General features: G+C 40.4%; 1 protein-coding gene across 3 annotated transcripts in view; it reads left to right on the top strand.

Annotated features, from left to right (window-relative positions):
• LOC126187397 (protein O-mannosyl-transferase 2) overlaps positions 1-22499 on the top strand; it is a 191214-nt gene that overhangs the window by 120860 nt on the left and 47855 nt on the right. For all 3 annotated transcript variants that reach the window (XM_049928456.1, XM_049928455.1, XM_049928454.1), the window contains 3 exons: positions 491-650; positions 729-835; positions 14336-14418. In XM_049928456.1, coding sequence (XP_049784413.1) covers positions 491-650; positions 729-835; positions 14336-14418 — 350 coding nt within the window. The remainder of the gene's footprint in view (positions 1-490; positions 651-728; positions 836-14335; positions 14419-22499) is intronic.

Raw genomic sequence — 22499 nt, forward strand, 5'->3', positions numbered from 1 at the left:
ATTTGGCAAAAGCTACTGTTTCTTCATGTATCTTTGCCTGGTAATGTATTACAAATTTATCAGTATGGCAAATTATACTATATATCTGTAAGAGATATATATCACTGCTGGATTTACCAGATCCTTCACTTCACATAAATTAATATTATGTGCAAGACAACTCTGTGTGATATATATACTTGTCTACTTTGCTGTACTGACTGTCTCATAATAAAAAATAAATAATGTATCTGCATTTTGTCACAATATTGGTTATTAATTTGATGAGTTGTCTTAATTCCAGCTGCTTGAGAAGTTAATAGAATGATATACTAGCTGCTGGGATTAAGTTTTCAGAATGTCTAAGGAAGCACTCTATTTCCTAGCCATTTTTATCTTTATATCATCTAGAAATATGTCATAGTAAATTTCCAGTTCATATATATTTCAGTGTGGCCATGATCAATCATCAGTGTACATAATTTGACTTTTTTACTTTTTTTTTTGGCAGACCTTTTACATTGCGTTGGTGGCTGTGGCTGATGTTTACTGGCAGTATGCTTGCTTGTGCCATCAGTGTAAAGTTTGTTGGTCTTTTTGTTGTGATTCTTGTTGGTTTGCATACTACTGCTGAATTGTGGGAGGTATTGGGTGACCTTTCAAAGCCAGTGGTAAGTAGATAACCTCTAGAGAGTTTAAAGACTGTTCAATATTATTTGTGGCTGAAAAACTGTTTTGTATCTTTTCAGGTATATACAGTGAAACATTTCCTAGCTCGGGCTTTGTGTCTTATATTACTACCAGCCCTTCTGTATATGCTCTTTTTCTACATCCATTTGGTAGTTCTTAGAAAAAGGTAAGAATAACACTGTTTGAACATTTTTTATTTTTATTGATAATGCGTGTTATTACATGTTCTTCCAAAAATGATACTGTCAGTAATCATTGCTATTGTTCTTTTTAAGGTTTCAATAAATAATGAAAAAATAGTATTCCCATGATCAATTCTGCCATTTAATGTGGTGAAATACACTCATAGCAATGATATATCTGTTAAGATAATGCTTTGCTAATCTGCTAAAACTTCTTACAGAAGACATTGATCACTTTTGCTGATCAACATTTACTCTGTACAATGAATGATTGTATTTATTTATTCATTCAAAAAGGAGGAAATTCTCATTCCAGTTACTTTTATCTAATGTTGTGTTTCTTTATTTATCTCTTAATTCAGGACTGAAAGACCTGTCCATCCTTTTGTTACCAGCATTTGCTTACTACAGCTGTTACCAAGTAGTTTCTTGTTTGTAGTAACTAATACAGAATTCAAAGTTCTAAACACATAACTGTTGTAATTAAATGTCATTACAGTGTATAGTTGTAGCACCTGCCAAGTCATTAGTCTTTATGTTTCTTTAATTATTTTTTTATCTGAACCACATATCTGTAACAGTTAACTTGGAATGACACTGTACTGTAATAATTAAACTGCTTTCACTAAAATGTGACATCAGTAAAGACACAAGCGTCTCACAAAAATAGAGAAAATTATTTAATTGAATAAATAAATTAAAAAAAAATCTGCTCACCAAGTGGCAGCAGGACACACATGTAAAAGATGGTTGCAACTGCAAGCTTTCAGAGCCAGTGGCTCCTTCTTCAGGCAGAAGGGTTGAAGGGCAAGGAAGTGCGGTGAAGGAAAAGGATTGGAGAGGTCTAGGAAAAGGGGTAGATTTTGGGAAAGTCACCCAAAACCATGGGTCAGGGGAGACTTACTGTATGGGATGAGAAGGAAAGACAAAAATAGAGGCTATACTGTACTCAGATCTCATTAATTTATTTGCAAACAACAGCCATTGGCAAAGTCAAGACCTCATTTAGTTTAGGCATACAGTCTGGTGGCCCAAAAAGTGTATCAGAAGACACTATCTGTTCAGTTATATATTCTAGCACACAAGAAAGGAAGAAAAATTAGTGTTTAATGCTACATTTGTGTCATAGTCTATAGAGGTAGATCAGAAACTCACATTGAACAAAGTGACATAGAAAATCAACCATGTTGTCTTCAAAGGAGCCACCCTGGCATTCATCTGAAGTGGAAATGCTGCACTGGAATTTAAACCCCACTCCTTCTGAATAGAAATCCATTATCAGCTGAATCTACACCTCACACACAGTTCTAACATATCACATATAAGCAGGTTATTCAGTGTTTTCCATTCGAAAAACTGAATTTATACCTTTGATGAGCCAAACAGCCAAAACATTATGATCACTGTCTGCTGCAAGATTGGATGCACCTGGTGGTGTTGTGGACATGTAAGACAGTAAGGAAAGTATGCAAGCAGATCATAGACAAATGGGAAATCATTGTAGTGATGACACAGCCCACAAAGTAGGGAAATGTACTGACCTAAGCGACGGTCCAGCACATAGAAATGAGCATCTTGGTAATGGCTGACCTGGTCATTTGTTCACATTTTACTGTCATCAGCATCTATGGAAAGGGGTTAAAGGACAGTGAAACCATGAGCAGGTAACAAGATGGTGGATATGTGTGCCTCATCACAGAATGTTGAGGGGCTTTCCATCTCTGTAAAGCCATTTAGGTGGCGATTTTTTGCATATCTGACAAGAGTACAATGCTGGTGCGGGCACAAGTGTTCCGTAGCACACTGTGTAGTACAGAATGTTGAGCATGGGGCCCTGCAGCCGATGACCCCTGTTGTTTCCCTGTTGACCCAACGCCATCATCAGTTAGGATTACAGTGGGCACTTAATCATTGAGACTGGACTGTGGATAAAGGAAATCTGCTCATTTGCGTTATGTTTATTGTCACACAAAGTTGATGGTTGTGTCTGGGTACATCATCTAGCTGAACAGCTGTTCAAAACAAGCACCACATTTGTATGCGGGACAGTGGGGGCTGTATTATACTATAGGGCACATTTACCTTGCCATCCACGGGATCTGTGGTACTAATTGAAGCCACGACGAAAGCTGTGGACTATGTGAACATTATTGCAGACTACCTGCATCCCTTCTACTTAATGACTTCTCCAATAGCAATGGGATCTTTCAGCAGGATAAATGTCAGTATCACAAGTCCAGAATTGTGCTACTGTGGTTTGAGGAGCCTAGTGGTGAACTTGCATCAATGTTGTGGCCACCAGTTTTGCCTGATCTGAACCCAGTGGAACTCAGATGGCACATTATTGAGCAGCAGCTCCATGACAACAAACCACCAGCCCACAAGTTATGGGAATTGTTTGATGTGTCCATAGACATCTGGTGCCACACCTAAGGACTTATTGAATCCATGCCTTGTAGAATTGCTGCTGCATTGTGTTCCAAAAGTAGAGCAACACACTATTAAATAGGTCATAATGTTTTTGCTCCATAGTGTATATACCAGTGCTGTATATGCTGCCTATGTACGGTATTGTGTAGTCTGATTTTGCCAAATATCGATTCCCATTATTTTTATTTAGTGAATTTATTATTCTAGAATGGAGTTATATAATAGGAAGATTCCTAACTTTTTCCCTGAACAATACACTAATGTTTGTGAAAATTACAACAGTAACAAGAATACATGTGACTAGAAGGTGCTCTGTACTACTCATATATACTTCTTTTTTTTTTTTAATTTTTGTGTATGTTTGTGTACAGCCAGCACTAAATTAGTTGCTTATTTGTTGATACTGAGTTGCACAAACAAGTCGGGGAGTCTCTTAACACTTATCTTGTATTTCTGTGATGAAAACACACCCTCATCATTGACAACTGGCAGTACACAGACAATCAGAATTATGTAAATCTACATGTTCTCTAATTAACAGAATTTAGTACAGTGTGATAGCATCACATGCCTGCCAACCCCCCCCCCCCCCCTCACATCCCCTTCCCAGGCTGCCTTCAAAACTGCTACTGTACGGCCACAACTGTGAGTTCTTTGACTGCTGTGGGAGAAGGCTCATCACCCTAGAACACATTAAATACACACATCAAAAAAAGTTTAGCATCACCTTGGTTCCAAGAGTCAGCCCTTTAGAGGTGGTGGTCCAGATTGCTGTACACAGTGGTACCTCTAATACACAGCAGCATGTCCTCTTGCATTGATGCGTGCCTGTATTAGCTGTGACATCCTATCGACAAGTTCATCAAGGCACTGTTGGTCCAGATTGTCCCACTCCTCAACAGAGATTTGGCGTAGATCTCTCAGAGAGGTTGGTGGGTCACATTATCAGTAAACAACTCTTTTCAATCTATCCCAGGCATGCCCGATAGGGTTCATGTCTGGAGAAAATGCTTGACACTCTAGTCGAGCGATGTCGTTTTCCTGAAGGAAGTCATTCACAAGATGTACATGACAGGGGTGTGAATAATTGTCCATGAAGACAAGTGCCTCGCCAATATGGTAGCACTATCAGTCGGAGGATGGCATTCACATATCGTACAGCCATTACGGCGCCTTCCATGACCACCAGCAGCATACGTCGCCCCCACATAATGTCACACCAAAACAGCAGGGAACCTCCACCTTGCTGCACTCGCTGGACAGTGTGTCTAAGGCATTCAGTCTGACCGGGTTGCCTCCAAACACATCTCCGACTATTGTTTGGATGAAGCTGTTTGGGACACTCATCGGTGAAGAGAATGTAATGCCAATCCTGGTCTCTGTACCACGTTGCATGGTGTCATGACTGCAAAGATGGACCTCGCCATGGACGTCGGGAGTGATGTTGCACATCATGCGGCCTACTGCGAACAGTTTGGGTCATAACACGATGTCCTGTGGCTGCACGAAAAGCATTATTCAACATGGTTGCACTGTTGTCAGAGTTCCTCCAAGCCATATTTCATAGGTAGTGGTCATCCACTGCAGTAGTAGCCCTTGGGCGACCTGAGCAAGGCATGACATCGACAGTTCCTGTCTCTCTGTATCTCCTCCATGTCCAAACAACATCACTTTGGTTCACTCCGAGACACCTGGACACTTCCCTTGTTGAGAGCCCTTCCTGGCACAAAGTAACAATGTGGACATGATCGAACCGCGGTATTGACCGTCTAGGCATGGTTGAACTACAGACAACACGAATTGCGTACTTCCTTCCTGGTGGAATGACTGGAACTGATTGGCTGTCGGACCCCCCCCTCTGTCTAATAGGCGCTGCTCATGCACTGTCGTTTACATGTTTGGTTGGGTTTAGTGATATCTCTGAACAGTCAAAGGGACTTTGTCTCCGATACAATATCCACAGTCAACGTCTGTCTTTAGGAGTTCTGGAAATGGGCTGATGCAAACCTTTTTCTGGTGTGTGCATAAGTTCACTTTATCACGTAAATGAATAAAAGATTTACTTAACTTTGACACAGATCTTTTCCATATGATTGCTTGATAAGTTACAACTGTTATTGACTATTAAAGCATCACTTGATGCACAGCTTAACAAACAGTTCTCTTGCTTACAATATTCCACATGTAAATGAACAAGTCTATCAGACACTTAACTATCACATTGGTCCTATACTGTGATGTTGACTTCTTCATATGAGTTCACGAACTGGGTAGAGCTCTGGCTAGCTCGACACTATATTGACCTCAATGTGAAGGTGCCACTGTGTAGAGATGGGAGGCATGGTCTTCTGGGTCATCTCCCATATGTCACTGCAGATTGCAGTGAGCCCTTGCTAATGTCTGTGGTATCAATTCGCATTGCCAACTTCAGTGAGGCAATGCGATCTTACCCCTCCCCCCCCCCCCCCCCCCCCTCCCGAAACCTCCATCATCATCATGTAGGGCAGGTGCATGTGACAATGGCAAGGTGGAAGACTAGACGTGGATGCAAATGAGGGGGCAGGGATAGGAACTGTGGCAGATGGTGTCTCCCTGCCTGCATCTCAGTATCCACTGTGAGGGCATCCAGGAACACCAGCAGAGAAAACAGATGCAGGGTGCACAGCCACATTTAGGGGTGTAGGTGCTGTGGGCAGCTGGAAGGGCAGTGATCTGCTGAAGCAGTGTGATGATCTTCCGGGTGCGACTCTTCCATGGACATTGGTTTGGGCAGATGGAGTGGTGCCGGCACTGGTGATTTCGCAGTGGCAGTGGCTATGCATCAATCTCTGTGGGCACTACAGGGGAAGGTGTCCATGTGTCCATCGCGACTGCCAGAGAGATAGCTGCGACTACAGATGAGGACCCCAGCAACATATTGCGTCTGTGGACAAACATTCTGCAGTAGAATCACTGGCACACTCATACACACAGTGCAGCTGGCTGTGGTGGCACCACAGTAGCCCAGCAGAACAGTGCATGACATAAAATTACTTTGGTTATAACTCTATGCTCCCAATGCTGTTGCTTGCCAAGACTTTGTAAAAGACTTCATCATGTGGCTGAAACTTTGTCTGGCCTTGTGGAATGAACTTTTTCTGTGGCGGCCGCAGGAGATGTAACAGGGCACACTGCCTTTGACCAGGTAACAGTTCTGCCGGCAACATTCCATCACGTGGCAAGGACTGGTGGGAGGAGAGAAAAATTTTTCAGTGCCTTATTCCATGTGTTGGAGGAATGCTGTTTCTCCATGTAACCTCTGAACGTTCAAACAAACCATTCAGATACACTGTTTGATTGTGGGTGAAAAGGTACAGTGGTCACGTAGTGTGTGTGCTATTGGTAGCACAAAGCTGCTGGAAATTAGGTGACCTGAATTGTGACCTCAGGAAGACCTTCAAGACAAAAAATAGAAGACAGAGCCAATACCATACTTGCAGTAGTGGTGGATGTCATGGGGACAACAAAAGGAAACTTATACTGTAAGCATTATCCCTAACACCCATTGCTGGTTCCAGAATGTATCCACAAAATCTGTATGAATGCACTTTCATGGTCTAGACGGACATTACCACTCAAAAAATCGTTGCAGCATAACTGACTGATTGTCTGCAGAAGCTTCACAGCAAGCAGTCATTTGAACAATCTGAGAGCCCATTCCCTGTCAAATACAATGATGGTGGGAAAGTTGCTTTGCGCGAACTATGCTTCAATGACCTTGGTGCAGGGTTGAACAATCACAACCCAGACATCGCCAATCTCGGTATGCCAGATCAGAACACTGACTGCATGGAATCATTTGACGATGTGAAAAACATCATCACACCACAAGTTGAGGAATTTTTTTCGAACTGCATGGCCACCCATGGCTGACATATTGCAAAAGAACCTGAAGAGCTGTGTCAGTTGAGAGGAAAATTTTGAAGACATTCCGTAGCTTGAGAATCAATTTCAAAACATGTTTCCCCAGATGGATCAAACATTGTGTCAGTACCAACCAATTACCGAGACAACATGTCATCATTCAGATGTTGAGCAGTGGGCCATACTGATAATTAGACAAAATCAGAGACCAGTGTTGCAATTTCTACACTATCTGGTAAGATTGAACAAGGCCATCAAGTTCCAGTGATCTGTCAGCAGATATAACATCCTGCTGTACAAATACTGGCAGAATTTTGTAACGCCATAGATAATGACAAGCATCTCCTTTTCAAGCTGACTGTAGTTACACTGTGGTTTGTGTTTTCAAGGCAAAAGCAACAGGTCTGTCAGGAGAACTGATCTTATGGGAGAGCACCACTCTGATCCCATAAGCAGAAGCATCCACAGCAGACATGAGAGGCTTAGCTGGGTCAGAGTGAATCAAACATCTACAACTTAACAGTGCCTCTTTCAATTGCTAAAATGTGTCTGGTATTCTTTGGATCACATGAAACGAACATTTTTCCAGTGCAGCCGGCTATGCAGAGCAGCAATTTGCTCAGCATTAGGAATAAATTTTATATAATAGATAAATTTACTCATGACCAAATGTAGCTCCTTAATGTTACAGGTTGCTGGCAGATCTCTAATCACAGTCTTGTGTGTTGCAGTTGTATGTATACCCTGTGCATTTATTATGTGACCTAAATAGTTCAATTCTTCCTGGAAAAAGGAGCAGTTTTCCATGTTGCGCTCTAAGCCAGCTGCAGAAATAACCTGAAACCAGCATTCTAAATTTACTAAATGTTCATCATGACAACAATATCATCTAGATAGTTAGTACAAAAAGAGACTTTCAGTATTAACTGTTCCAGGAACCATTGAAAAATTGCAGGAACTGAAGCAATTCCAAGTGGTAGTCTTATAAACTAGAAAAACCTAAGTGAGTGTTTATCACAAAGTATTGCTTCAACTTTTCATCCAGCATTAACTGTGTATATGCCTCTCACAAATCTATCTTTGAAAAGTACCTGCCCTGTCCCAGCCTGTCCATCAGTTCCTCCGAATGTAGAATCCACTACTGTTTGCAGGTTTACTGTGCCTTAAAGTCTGCACATGAATGTAAACCAACTGAAGGCATCTTAAGAATGACTGAGGATGATGCCCATGACTGAAGATGATGCCCATTGGCTTGTGGGAATGGGCTGAATAACCCCATTCTCTCGCCATCTTTGCAGTTCCTGAGAAACTTGCTCACATAATGCATAAGGGACAGGTTACGCGTGAAAAATTGTGGCTGTGCATCGCATTTTACAGTGATGTGAGCTTTAAGGACTTTAGCACTTCTTATCTTTTTCTTTCAGTGCCTACCCAGTCCAAACTGGATTGGTGATCTTGTTGGTTATTCTTCTCTTGTTGGTAGCAACATGGAATAGTTCTGTTGAAGGCATATTGAACCAGCATCTGAGGTTGTCAAACCAAGATATTCATCTTCTTCCAGGACCCCTTTTGCTGTTGATTTTCCCTTGATGTATTTTTCTGTAACAAATCATATCAATTATACTTAATATGTCGTAGATATTGCAACTTTTGGCATTTCACTCTCATGATTAATTTAGGTGTTGTGTTCATTCTTCTCAAAAGTCTACATTTATCACTCTCTGGATCCAAGGTGTTCTCACCACCTATTAAGCCACAATTCAAAAGCCTCCAGCTTCTTCATGTTTTTCATTTAAGATCCATGTGTTTACCCCATATAGGAGGATGGAGTATAGGTAGCAATGCAAAAGTCTGGTTTTTGTCCTTAGAGTTAGGTTATGGCTTTTGAAGACAGCACTCATTTTCCAAAACACAGTTCTTACTTTCTTGATGTAATCTTTATTTCTTGCGAGTTATCCCAATTTTCATTTATTATGGTTCCAAGGTATGTATATTGTTTTACCCTTTCCATAGTTCTTTGGTTTATGACCAAGTTTATTCCTGGAATATTTTCCTTACTTACGACTGTGAGTTTTGTCTTTGTGATGTTTATTTCAATCCCGTACTGATTGCTGGCTCATAAAATTCTATCCATTAATTATTGTAACCCTTGAATAGTGTCAGAAAAAAACAATAGTATCATCAGCATAACCATTGTTGTTTAATCTTATTCCCTTTATCAAAATTTCTTCTTCTACTTCTTCCATGGCTTCCCTAAATGTGAATTTGAGTATATATTAAGTAGTATGGATGAAAAGATACATTCCTGTCTCACTCCCATGAGAATTTTGACAGCTTCAGTGTGGTCTCCATCAATATGCATCACTACTGTTTGATTCCAGTAAAGGTTCTTGATGATTCCCAGATCTCTCTCCAACTTTTCAATATTTCTCAAAATCTCCATTAATTTGTCATGTTTTACTCTATCAAAAGCCTTCTGTTAATCTATTAGGCTAGCAAATACATTGACTTATTGCATGGTACTTGTCACACAAAGCTGGTCATTGGCCTGGTGAAATATGGCACATGTAGGACTCTAACAAAGTGCTTGCTCTAAAAACATCCCGTGTGGAATGATTACTTTATAAGCTACCCTCAGTGTGTAACGGTGGAAGATAATGTGCATTCATTGGTGCCCTAAACCATCCACAATGCTCTCTTACAGTAGAGGCCGCCAGACTGTGATCATCATAGTAGCATATAATATGCTTGTACCCATCAGAAATTGACAGTTTGATATGGGACTCATTCAAAAAAATTAGTTTACCAGTCAGTATAATGCAGACACTTGTTTCAAACATCAATCATTGTCACACCATTGTGCCTTGTACAAGCTGGAATGTCAAGGTGTGGCAAACATATCCCAAAAACAAATCATTTTGCCTTCTTTTCACTCATTCACATATAAGTATTGGATCTTGTCACACAGATGAAACATACACCACTCTGGTCATATGTTGTGGGCTTTGATGGCTGGTATTTACATCCTTGGTGATTTTAGTTATATGGATATCAAGCCGTGGTTTAAGACATGTTTCTGTACCTAATGCTGGAAGCATCATCAGAGGCTGCACGGACATTCATAATCAACTGAGTTTTTATAGTGTCTGAGTATGTCTACAGCACTAGGACATGAAACATTAGGTACAAAAACATGCCTTAGACCATGAGCTAATGCCCGTATAACTAAAATCACCAAGGCTACACCACTCTCTTTAACATTTCCACTTTGATACAGGGTGGCGCACGAAATGTGTTACCATTTTGTTTTTGAATATAAACTTTATTGTCAGTACAATCTGAAAGGAACATATACTACAATGAAGAGCCGTCCATGGAGATTTGTTCTAACTCAGCACATGCTCAATATGTCCACCATTTTGTTTCCTAACTTCCTTCAAACAAACACTGAAGTTAGTGATTACCCTACGGCACATGTCTCCCGTAATTTCACTGCGAGCTTGAAGAATAAGTCTTCTGAGCTCCATTAAATCACATGGACGTTTCAAGAAAATTTTTCCTTTAGGTACCCAAAGAAAAAAGTCACATGGATTGAGGTCTGGACTATTGGGGGGCCAATTTTGTCCGTCATTGAAGCGACCTGGAAACCTGAGTGAAATGATCCGCATGTCGAAATGCTCATGTAAAAACTCCAACACAGTGTTTTCAGTATGTGGCCTTGCTCCATCTTGCATGAACCACTGCGTATTGAAGAGCAAGGCAGTAGCAAGAAGCTGTGGAATGAAGCTATTGCAAAGCATGCTCAAATAATGCTCACTGTTCAGTTTCTTCAAAGAAAAAGGGTCCAATAAGTCCGTGACTGGAAACTGCCGCCCATGCTGTAATCCTCGGAGCATAATGTTGTCATTCATGAAGCACTTGTGGGTTTTCAGTGGCGCAAAAGCATACATTTTGTTTGTTAACCACACCATCTAAATGAAATTGCACCTCGTCTGAAAACCAAACGTTGTTGAGAGTTTCTTCCCTATCCTCCGCCCACTGAGCAAACAGTAGTCTCTGCTGCTTGTGTTCTTCAGTGAGCTTCTGTGCACAGGTCATCTTATATGGGTACATATGGAGGTCACTTTTAAGAATGCATTGAACAGAGCGTCTGGATATTCCCAGTTGCACTGCTGCCTTTCTACACGATTTCCTGGGACTTCTCTGTACAGCAACTCCTACTGCTTCAATATTCTCCGGCGAACAAACAGGCTTAGGCCGAGGTCGCTTCGCTTCCAATACTGTTCCTTCCTGTACAAATTTATCATACAACCTGTGGATGGTCTTCTTGCAAAGGACCCATCGTGTGTTAAACTGTTGTCGAAAATGCCTCTGAGTCACAACAAGGCTTTTCGTTTCATGAAAAAGTAACACAATTGCCAATTGTTCCTGTGTCATCTGTCTTCCATTGTCAGCCATTGCTGCTTACTAGTCTCCTAGTGGCAGTATTGTGAATTACACGTCATTTTGTAACTCATTTGTTTTTCCAAGCTCTGCTGGTACTGCTGTAGAGATCCCAGTGGTATATCTAATGTGTGCCGTAAATTGTGAAAGACACAATTGGTAACACATTTTGTGCACCAACCTGTAGTTTTTATCTAAGTGAGCTTATTGTACCACTGATCTTTCCACTTGCAAAACTAAGGTTCCTGTTGGCTCTACATGTGTGACATAGTGAAAGGTAAAGTTCTGCATCCTGGTCTTGGATGGACCAATTGGGCCACACCGACTGCCATGTCATCCTCTTCCATGGGCATCACTGGATAAAGTGCGCAGAGGCACGTGGTCAGTACGCCAGTCTACCAGTCATTATCAGGGTTCTTGATCTTTGAACCATTACTAATTAGTCGAGTAGCTTGTCAGCTGGCCTCATGAGGCTGAGTGCATCCCCTACCAGTCCTCTCACCAAGGAAATATCCCAGGTACTACCGGGAATGGAACCCTGGTCCCCTACATGGCAGTCAGCTGTGCTGACCACTGATCTGTACTCTGATTAACAGATTGGAGTGGTGGGGGGCGATGAGGGGGGGGGGGGGGGGGTTGCCGGAGAGTAGCCAGCCGCGCTTCACAAGGCACTGCACCTACATACAGAACAGGCATTGTAAGGACCTGCAGTGTTCGAGAAAGAACTACAAATAGAAGGTGGCCAGTCCCTACCACTTGTCTTGTTGAAACGTCAGTCACAAAGTAATTTTAATCAGAGTATGCAGAGGTGGACTCGTATATGACATGTGTCTGCAGCATTATTTATTCCTGGTACACTGCTCTAAATAATCTTCAAGTTTTGGTTCAGATGTACCATTCTTCTGAGTCTTGTATTTTTTCATACATTGGTGTAAATGTGGACATAATTTGCAGAAATGCTCATTAATGAATTATAAATAGCTGATTGTGTTTGAATACCAATATGTGCTCAAAATGGCCGTTCATTTGCCGAGTTGTAGATATCAAATATTATTCTACAAGTCAGCTCCTTTGTTTGCGTTCAATGCATGTAAATCTATTCTTTCAAATGTGTTTCTTCAATATGTATTCTGTGTTGGTAACTTAATTTTGATGTATCTTTATTTAATTCACCATGTTAGCGCAATAATGTATATAGTAACATCAGTCAGGACTGTATATATTTCCTGTTGCCACTGATGAACATTTCAAATTTGTGTAGCAGCACCATATTTGGCTACACAAAGTTAATTTTCACTAGTCAAAAATTATACGAGGGTTGACTGAAAAGTAACAATTCCACAATTGGCAGTATTGGTATGTGGCAGGTACTGGCTTGTTATGTAGGCTCTTCTCTACAGCTCCAGTTGGCGGGAAGCCTTAGCGTTGAATGGTTGTGTTGTTACAGTGTAAAGTATGGAACCCTGCGCAGACGGTCGGTCAATGCGATTTAAGCAACGTGCAGTCATTGAATTCTTGACAGCAGAAGGTGTCACCCCAAAGGAGATTCATCAGAGAATGAAAGCAGTTTATGGTGATTGTGTTGATGTTAGTACTGTGCATTGTTGGGCGAGTAAGTTTAAAGATGTTGAGGTGAGAACATTTGACCTGCATGACAAACAAAGAGTTGGATGGCCTGTGACAGCAACCACCGAGTTTCACAAGCAAACTGTTGACAGATTGATTCAGGATGATCATCGTATCCTCAGAGAGAAATTGCAAGCACAATCGGCATTTCACAAGAATTTGTGGGTTACATTATTGCTTTGGTTGGCTTTTGGAAGATCTGTGCATGATAGGTAACCTGGATGCTGAAAGTGCACAGACTTGAAATTTGACACAAACTCCTCTTGCATTACAAGAATCAAGGTGATGTCTTTCTCCATTCAATTGTGAAAGGGAATGCAATGAGGGTACACCATTATGACCTGGAGACGAAATGTCAGTCTATGGAATATCGACACAAAGACTCGCCCCAGAAAAAGAAATTCATGATGCAGCCCTCAGCTGCAGCTGGAAAAATCATGGCCACGGTGTTTTGGGACACAGACGGTGTTATCCATGTTGATTTCCTTGATTGTGGAGCAACAATAAATTCAGAGCGTTACATCACAACGCTGCGAACTCTGAAACGATGGCTAACAAGGGGCTGAAAGGAAAAGGGAAATGTTTTCCTGCAGCACGACAATGCCAAACCACACACTTCACGTGCCACCACTGCAGAACTTCAGAGACTGAATCTCACCACCATACGGCATCCTCCATACAGTCCAGATCTAGCACCGTCTGACTTCCATCTGTTCCTGATAATGAATGACGAACTGTGGGGACATCATTGCGCTTCTGATGAAGACGTTGGAGAACTGTGAGACTGTGGTCGCAGAAACAGAGTGTCAACTTCTTCTGTGACGGCATCTGAAAACTTGTTCATCGTTGGCAGAAATGTATCCAATTGGCTGGTGATTATGTGGAAAAGTGAATATTTGTAATTAAAGATCAAATTCTAAGGATTATTTCTGCATTTGATTTATTAATACATTCCCATCCAAACTCAATTACCAAAGATGGAGGCATTACTTTTCATCCAACCCTCGTATTTGTTTTTCCCTAAAATCTTGCTTGTCTTTGTTCAAGATTAAGACAATAACCAAACTGATTTATGTTTACAGTGGTAATGGTGATGGATTTTATAGTTCAGCATTCCAGTCACAGCTTGAAGGGAATTCACTGTACAACGCGAGTATGCCCAGAGGTAAATCTGTGAAATATATTTTGATCTGTCATAGTTTTTCGAGTATTTTATATGTCAAAGCTTAAGCCCTCCCATAATGTGTAACTAAAATTACATATTATTAGCAGGCACATTATTAGCCATTATGAATTACCTCAAAGAAAATTTATTAGTGACAGTTATTAGCAGGCAACTAACTGACTTACAACAGTTAATCAGTATAGAAGAAACACAATAGTTTCCAGTGTCTGAAATATTATCCTTTTACCTAAGGTCAGCCTCCTAATACAAATTCTAATTCCTTTATAGTATGTCATAATTTCGAAATGAACTGACGGAAAGTCAAAAGAGACAGAGTGCATGTTCATTTATAGCAAGGAGCAGGTTAAGAATAATTTTATTATGTAAATTTGAATAACTGTTAGGAAAAAAAAAGAAAAGCAATGACACACCCCGTTACCCTTCTGCTGTAGACATTTAGTCCAGTGTCTACTCCACTTGGATATGACTATGAAGACGGTAACACTACCTCTCATTTCCACTGGTTGTTATAATATTACTCCTATTCCCTACTTGAAAGCTAATAGTGGTGAAGATTATTGGATATTGTTCATTGTGGCATTTCGTATTCCATGGGGGAAAAATGAACTCTTAAATCTTTTTCTCTTATTTTATCATGAAGATGATTTCTCCCTTTGTAGGTGAGCAGCAAGAAAATATTTTCACATTCTGAGGAGAAAGTTGCTGATTGAAATTTCATGAGAAGGTCCTGCCGCAGCGAAAATCACCTTTGTTGTAATGACTGCCACCTCAGTTCAAGTATCATGATAATACAAAACATGCTGCTCAGACTTTGTTGATGTCCTCCATCAGTGCTATCTGATGTGGATCCCATATCGCACAGCAGTAATCCGGAAGAGGACAGACAAGTGTAGTGTAGACAGTCTCTTTAGCATACCTGTTGCATTTTCTAAGTGCTCTTCCAGCAAATTATAGTCTTTGGTTTGCTTTCCCTAAAGCAGTATTTATGTGATCTTTCCAGTTTAAATTATTCTTAATTGTAATCCCTAAGTATTTAGTTGAATTCACAGCCTTTAGATTTGTTGATTTATTGTGTAACCAAAATTTAACACATTCCTTGTAGCAATCATGTGGATGACTTCACGGTTTTCATTATTTAGAGTCAACTGGCACTTTTCACATTATAAAAATATCTTGTCTGAATCATATTGCAATTGGTTCAGAATGACTGGTGACTTTACGAGATGGTAAATGACACCACCATCAGCAAACAATCTAAGATGGCTGCTCAGGTTGTCTCCTAAATAACTTACATAGATCAGGAACAGCAGAGGGCCTATAACACTTCCTTGGGAAATGCCAGATATTACTTCTGTTTCACTCAGCTGCTTTCCATCATTTACTACGAACTGTGACCTTTCTGACAGGAAATCACAAATCCAGTCGCACAACCGATATGATACTCTGTAGGCACACAGTTTGATTAGATGTCGCTTGTGAAGAGTAGCATCAGAAGCCTCCTGGAAATCTAAAAATATGAAATCAATTTGACATCCCCTGTCGATAGCACACATTACTTTGTGAGAATAAAGAGCTACTTGTATTTCACAAGACCATTGATTTCTGAATCTGTGTTGGCTATTTGTCAATAATAAATTTTCTTTGAGGTAATTCACAATGTTTGAACACAATATATGTTCCAAAATCCTAATGAAAATTGATTTTGTGATATGGGCCTGTAATTCAGCAGATTACTCTTATTTCCTTTCTTGGGTATTGGTGTGGCTTGTTCAACTTTCCAGTCTTTAGATACAGATGTTTTGATGAGCGAGCAGTTGTATGTGATTGCTAACTATGGAGATACTGTATCAGCCTAGCGTGAAAGGAACCTAACTAGTATACAGTCTAGACTGGTGGCTTTGCCTCTATTAAGTGATTTTAGTTGCTTCGCTACACCAAGGGTATCAACTTCTAAGTTACTCATGTTGGCAGTTGTTCTTTATTTGAATTTTTGGCTGTTTACTTTGTCTTCTTTGGTGATGAATTTTGGAAGCCCTGCTTTTGTGGCACTCTAATCAGCACAATACCATTACTATCATGCAGTAAAAGTGTTGATTGTGTCTTGCCTCTGATGTACTTTAATTATGATTAGAATGTCTTTGGGTTTTCTGCAAGGTTTTGAGATATAGGCTCATTGTGGAAGCTATTAAAAGCATATCACAGTGAAGATCATGGTAAATTTTAACTTGTGTAAAATTTCACCAATCTTGAGGATTTTGTGTTCTTTTAAATTTGGCTTGCTGTTTTTGTAGCTTCTGCAACAGTGGTCTGACCTAGTTTGTGTACCATGGGGAATCAGTGCCATTTCTTATTAATTTATTTGGTATATATCTCTCAAATTTTCTTCATTGTTTCATCTTAATCTAGAAGTTCGATTTGTATGAACTACAAACAAATGGATGCTCCTCTTTATACAGGGTGGTCCATTGATAGTGACCAGGCCCAATTTCTCACGAAATTAGCACCAAACAAAAATATAAGAAGCACAAATCTGTTCAAGCATGATGGGGGAAAACAGATGGCACTATGGATGGCCTACTAGATTGTGCTGCCATAGGTCAGATTGATAGAAACTGAATCTTTTTTAAATAGGTATCCCCATTTTTATTACATATTCACATAGTACATAAATAAATAGGAATGTTTGATTTGGAACATATGTTTTGTTTTGTGATGGAAGGTGCTGTAATATCCACAAAAATGTAGCAATGCACCCAATAGCATTGTGTGCATTTCATTATTTAAATTAGGTATGATAATACACTTGTCCAGTCATAATAATTATGTGGAAGACATAATCTTGTTACAATGGAACGTTTAACAGGTGCAGAAAAGGTAGATATGCTATTTATTTATGGCTATTGTGATCAAAATGCCCAACAAGCTTATACTATGTAAGTTGATCGTCATCCTGACAGACAGCATCCAAGTGTCCGGAACTGCAAAAAATGAAGGTGCCCAAACAAGTGTTTTAGCTGCAGTTGAGGCTAATCCGCACATCAGTAGCAGACAAGTTGAGTGGGAATCAGGAATTTCAAAAATGTCAGTTTTGAGAATTCTGCATCATCATACATTTCACCCTTACCATATTTCTATGTGCCAGGAATTGCATGGTGATGATTTCGAATGTTGTGTAAATTTTTGCCACTGGCCACAAAACAAATTAAGAGACAATAGCAGGCTTTTTCATGAGTTTTATTTAATGACGAAGTGTCATTCACAAACAGAGGTAACATTAACTGGCATGATATGCACTATTGAGCAATGGAAATCCACAATGGCTGTGGAACATCAGCGACCCTGGCATGCTAATGTATGGTGTAGCCTGCCTGGCTAGCCATGTGGTCTAACATGCTGCTTCCTGAGCAGGAAGGTGTGCCAGTCCCCGGCATGAATCTGTCCAGAGTGTTAGTGTCAAGGTCCAGTGTGCCAGCCAGCCTGTGGATGGTTTTTAAGGCAGTTTTCCATCTGCCTTGGCAAATGCGTGTTGGTTCCCCTTATTCTGCCTCAGTTACATTATGCCGGCAATTGCTGCATAAACACTGTCTCCACGAATGCGTACACCATAATTACTCTACCACACAAACATTTGGGGTTACACTCTTCTGGTGTGAGATGTTCCTGGGGGGGGGGAGTGTCCACTGGGGTTTGGTGTGGGTTGCCAGTGGGGTGGGTGGACTGCTGTGGCCTGTTGTGGGGTTGTGAACCACTGAGGGCTATGGTGGGACAAAGCTTCTGCATCGTTTTTAGGTCCCCAGTTCAATACACAGTACACAATGTATGATGTGGAATTATGGGAGGACAGCTAATTGGCACTTATTTTATCGATGGCAGTCTAAATGGTGCAATGTATGCTAATTTCTTAATTAATGTTTTACCAATTCTACTACAAGATGTATCACTTCATGACAGAATGGCGATGTACTTTGAACATGATGGATGTCCAGCGCATAGCACATGGGCAATTGAAGCGGTATTAAATAGGACATTTAATGACAGGTGGATTGGTTGTAGAAGCACCATACTATGGCCTGCATATTCACCAGACCTTTTATCTCCAGACTTCTTTCTTTGGGGAAAATTGAAAGATATTTGTTATTGTGATCCACCGACAATGCCTGAAAACGTGTCAGCCCATTATCAATGCAAGTGTGACAATTATTGAAGGTGATTTACTTGCTGTTGAGAGGAATTTCATTGTGCGTATTGCCAAATGCATTGAAGTTGAAGGACATCATTTTGAGCACATTTATTACATTAATGAGGTTATTATGGTTGCTCAAGCAATAACAGCATGCATTTCCATAATTTATGATAAGATCACTAAAGTAAATGTATCAAATTGGAACAACAGAAATAAAGTCCAAATGTAGCTACTTTTTGTGTTTTAATTTAGAAAACCATGTTGTACCCAAGTGTTCATCTAAATGGGTGAGACATATTATAAGATTAGATTAGATTAGATTAGATTTACTTTCATTCCAATTGATCCGTAGTGAGGAGGTCCTCCAGGATGTGGAACATGTCAGAAAAACAACAATACACGACAAATATTTACAACTAAAACAAGTAAGCTAATGTACCATTCCACAGGTCCCAAGTGGAATGATCGTCATTTTTTAATGAACACTAAGAGTCATTTTACAAATACTAATGCACTGAATTTAAAATAAAAAAGTAAAAAAGCGTTGGAATATTACAGCGCTATCCATCAGAAAGTGAAACAAATGTTTCAAATCAAACGTTCATATTTATTTATGTACTGTATGAATATGTAATAGAAACTGGGACTACCTACTTAAAAAAAAAAAAAAAATCCGTTTCTATCAGTCTGACCTATGACAGTGCCATTTAGTGGGCCATCCATAGCACCATCTATTTTCCCTCATCATGCTCAAACAGATTTGTTCTTCTTGTTTTTTCGTTTGATGCTAATTTCATGAGATATTTGGTCCAGTCACTATCAATGGACCACCCTGTATATATTGATGCTACTCACATTTTTAATTAGTCTTTCCTGTTTTGGAAATTTGAAAATTGCAGTTTCTGTCTGTGCAAACATTACCAACTGTAAGGGTATATGTAGGTGTTACGTTTCGAAAATTTGAAAACTGCAGTTTCTGTCCGTGCAAACATTACCAACTGTAATCATACTCCCCCTTTTCTGCTGTTAGGTGTAACAGTGCTTTTGTCTTTACATCAGTATTTGAATGCCAGTTGCAGTGAAGATTGGCTGTTGTTTATTATGTCCATTCATTTTGTACAGAAATAAAATCTAAAATTTGAGGATGAGCTGCTCTGATAACTTGTGAATATAGTGAGTACTGCCTGAATCATTTGTCCTGTTCCCCTGTTCTACCATCTCACTACCATTCACTTCCAAATCAAACGAAGCACCCTCTTTATGTTGTTGCCAGTCTTTTTTACTGGTTAGCTTTATCTTACTCATTCTTGAATTCTGGCAGGACTACCACATGACTTGTCTTTTGTGACCACTCATGCAAACATACACTTGTTCCATTGACCAGTGGTTGCCCGTCTTCTTCAACTGGCTTAGGTTGCCAGTAGTGTCTGCGGTGCTTGTCAGTAACTGCAGAATATACATCATGTAGACACAAAGAGTTTATTTGTAGAGAGGCTGCCATTAATTACCAGATGTCTAAGGCCACCTGTAGTGATTTTTCCCTTTGTACCTACTGTAATATCTTTTACTCAGTGGTGTGGCTGGATGTATCAAAACACACTGATTGAAATAATAACTGTTTATTACAAGAAACAAACTAGATACACCTTCTGAGAATAATGTCTACACAACTTGAGAACAGCAACATAGTGAGGAGCAGGGAAGATTAATAACGACACAAGCCTATGATAAACTCCCAGCACGCTTGAGTAGCTTGCCCCCCTTCTTGCAGCAGTGTACCGTAGGTCTCTAGAAGAGCGTAGCGTTCCAAAGGATTGGAAAAGGGCACAGATCATCCCCGTTTTCAAGAAGGGACGTCGAACAGATGTGCAGAACTATAGACCTATATCTCTAACGTAGATCAGTTGTAGAATTTTGGAACACGTATTGTGTTAGAGTATAATGACTTTTCTGGAGACTAGAAATCTACTCTGTAGGAATCAGCATGGGTTTCGAAAAAGACGGTCATGTGAAACCCAGCTCGCGCTATTCGTCCACGAGACTCAGAGGGCCATAGACACGGGTTCACAGGTAGATGCCGTGTTTCTTGACTTCCGCAAGGCGTTCGATACAGTTCCCCACAGTCATTTAATGAACAAAGTAAGAGCATATGGACTATCAGACCAATTGTGTGATTGGATTGAGGAGTTCCTAGATAACAGAACGCAGCATGTCATTCTCAATGGAGAGAAGTCCTCCGAAGTAAGAGTGATTTCAGGTGTGCCGCAGGGGAGTGTCATAGGACCGTTGCTATTCACAATATACATAAATGACCTGGTGGATGACATCAGAAGTTCACTGAGGCTTTTTGCAGATGATGCTGTGGTGCATCGAGAGGTGGTAACAATGGAAAATTTTACTGAAATGCAGGAGGATCTGCAGCGAATTGACGCATGGTGCAGGGAATGGCAATTGAATCTCAATGTAGACAAGTGTAATGTGCTGCGAATACACAGAAAGATAGATCCTTTATCATTTAGCTACAATATAGCAGGTCAGCAACTGGAAGCAGTTAATACCATAAATTATCTGGGAGTACGCATTAGGAGTGATTTAAAATTGAATGATCATATAATGTTGATCGTCGGTAAAGCAGATGCCAGACTGAGATTCATTGGAAGAATCCTAAGGAAATGCAATCCGAAAACAAAGGAAGTAGGTTACAGTATGCTTGTTCGCCCACTGCTTGAATACTGCTCAGCAGTGTGGGATCCGTACCAGATAGGGTTGATAGAAGATATAGAGAAGATCCAACGGAGAGCAGCACGCTTCGTTACAGGATCATTTAGTAATCGCGAAAGCGTTACTGAGATGATAGATAAACTCCAGTGGAAGACTCTGCAGGAGAAACGCTCAGTAGCTCGGTACGGGCTTTTGTCAAAGTTTCGAGAACATACCTTCACCGAAGAGTCAAGCAGTATATTGCTCCCTCCTACGTATATCTCGCGAAGAGACCATGAGGATAAAATCAGAGAGATTAGAGCCCACACAGAGGCATACCGACAATCCTTCTTTCCACGAACAATACGAGACTGGAATAGAAGGGAGAACCAATAGAGATACTCAAGGTACCCTCCGCCACACACCGTCAGGTGGCTTGCGGAGTATGGATGTAGATGTAGATGTAGATGTAGATGTAGCTTGGGTCAGCGACTTCTGTTAATCAGCAGAATGAAAAACCAGTCCAAGTTACAAATATTTTTTTCTTATTTATTTTTTTTTTCATTCATTTGATGACTAGTTTCAGGCCAAGATCCATTTTCAAATCATCATAACAAAGTCAAAAAATGACTTTTCCAAAGATGTCAAAAAATGTGTAATGAACGTTTACAGTGCATACAGATAACTGTATCTGTACGCACTGTTAATGTTCATTTCACATTTTTTGACATCTTCAGAAATGCCATTTCTTGACTTCGTTATGATGATCTGAAAATGGGTCTCGACCTATGATGATTTGAAAATGGGTCTCAGTCCAAAACTAGTCATTGAATGAATAACAAGAAAAAACATTTGCAACTTGGACTGGTTTGTCATTCTACTGACAATCCTATGAGGCCAGGACCTCATAGGCAGTAACTAGTGAGGAGCAAGGTGTCTTAACCACATGGCCCCATGAGGCAGTAGGCTTGTGGACAGTCATACAAAACTTCAAAGCTGTGCCCTCAGACTGGCAGGACATCTGGTGGGCAGTGGGAGCAGAAGAGGGGTCCATAACAGAAACCTGAATCAGCTGTTGGTTGCTTAGAGCTTGGGATGTAGCAGTCCCTCCCTGGGCAGAGCACTTACCTAAGTACGTGCCTGCAGAAGCATATATGTGTGGCATCATTTGGGCACA

The sequence above is a fragment of the Schistocerca cancellata genome, chromosome 5 (assembly GCF_023864275.1).
Source record: "Schistocerca cancellata isolate TAMUIC-IGC-003103 chromosome 5, iqSchCanc2.1, whole genome shotgun sequence".
Lineage (NCBI taxonomy): Eukaryota > Metazoa > Arthropoda > Insecta > Orthoptera > Acrididae > Schistocerca > Schistocerca cancellata.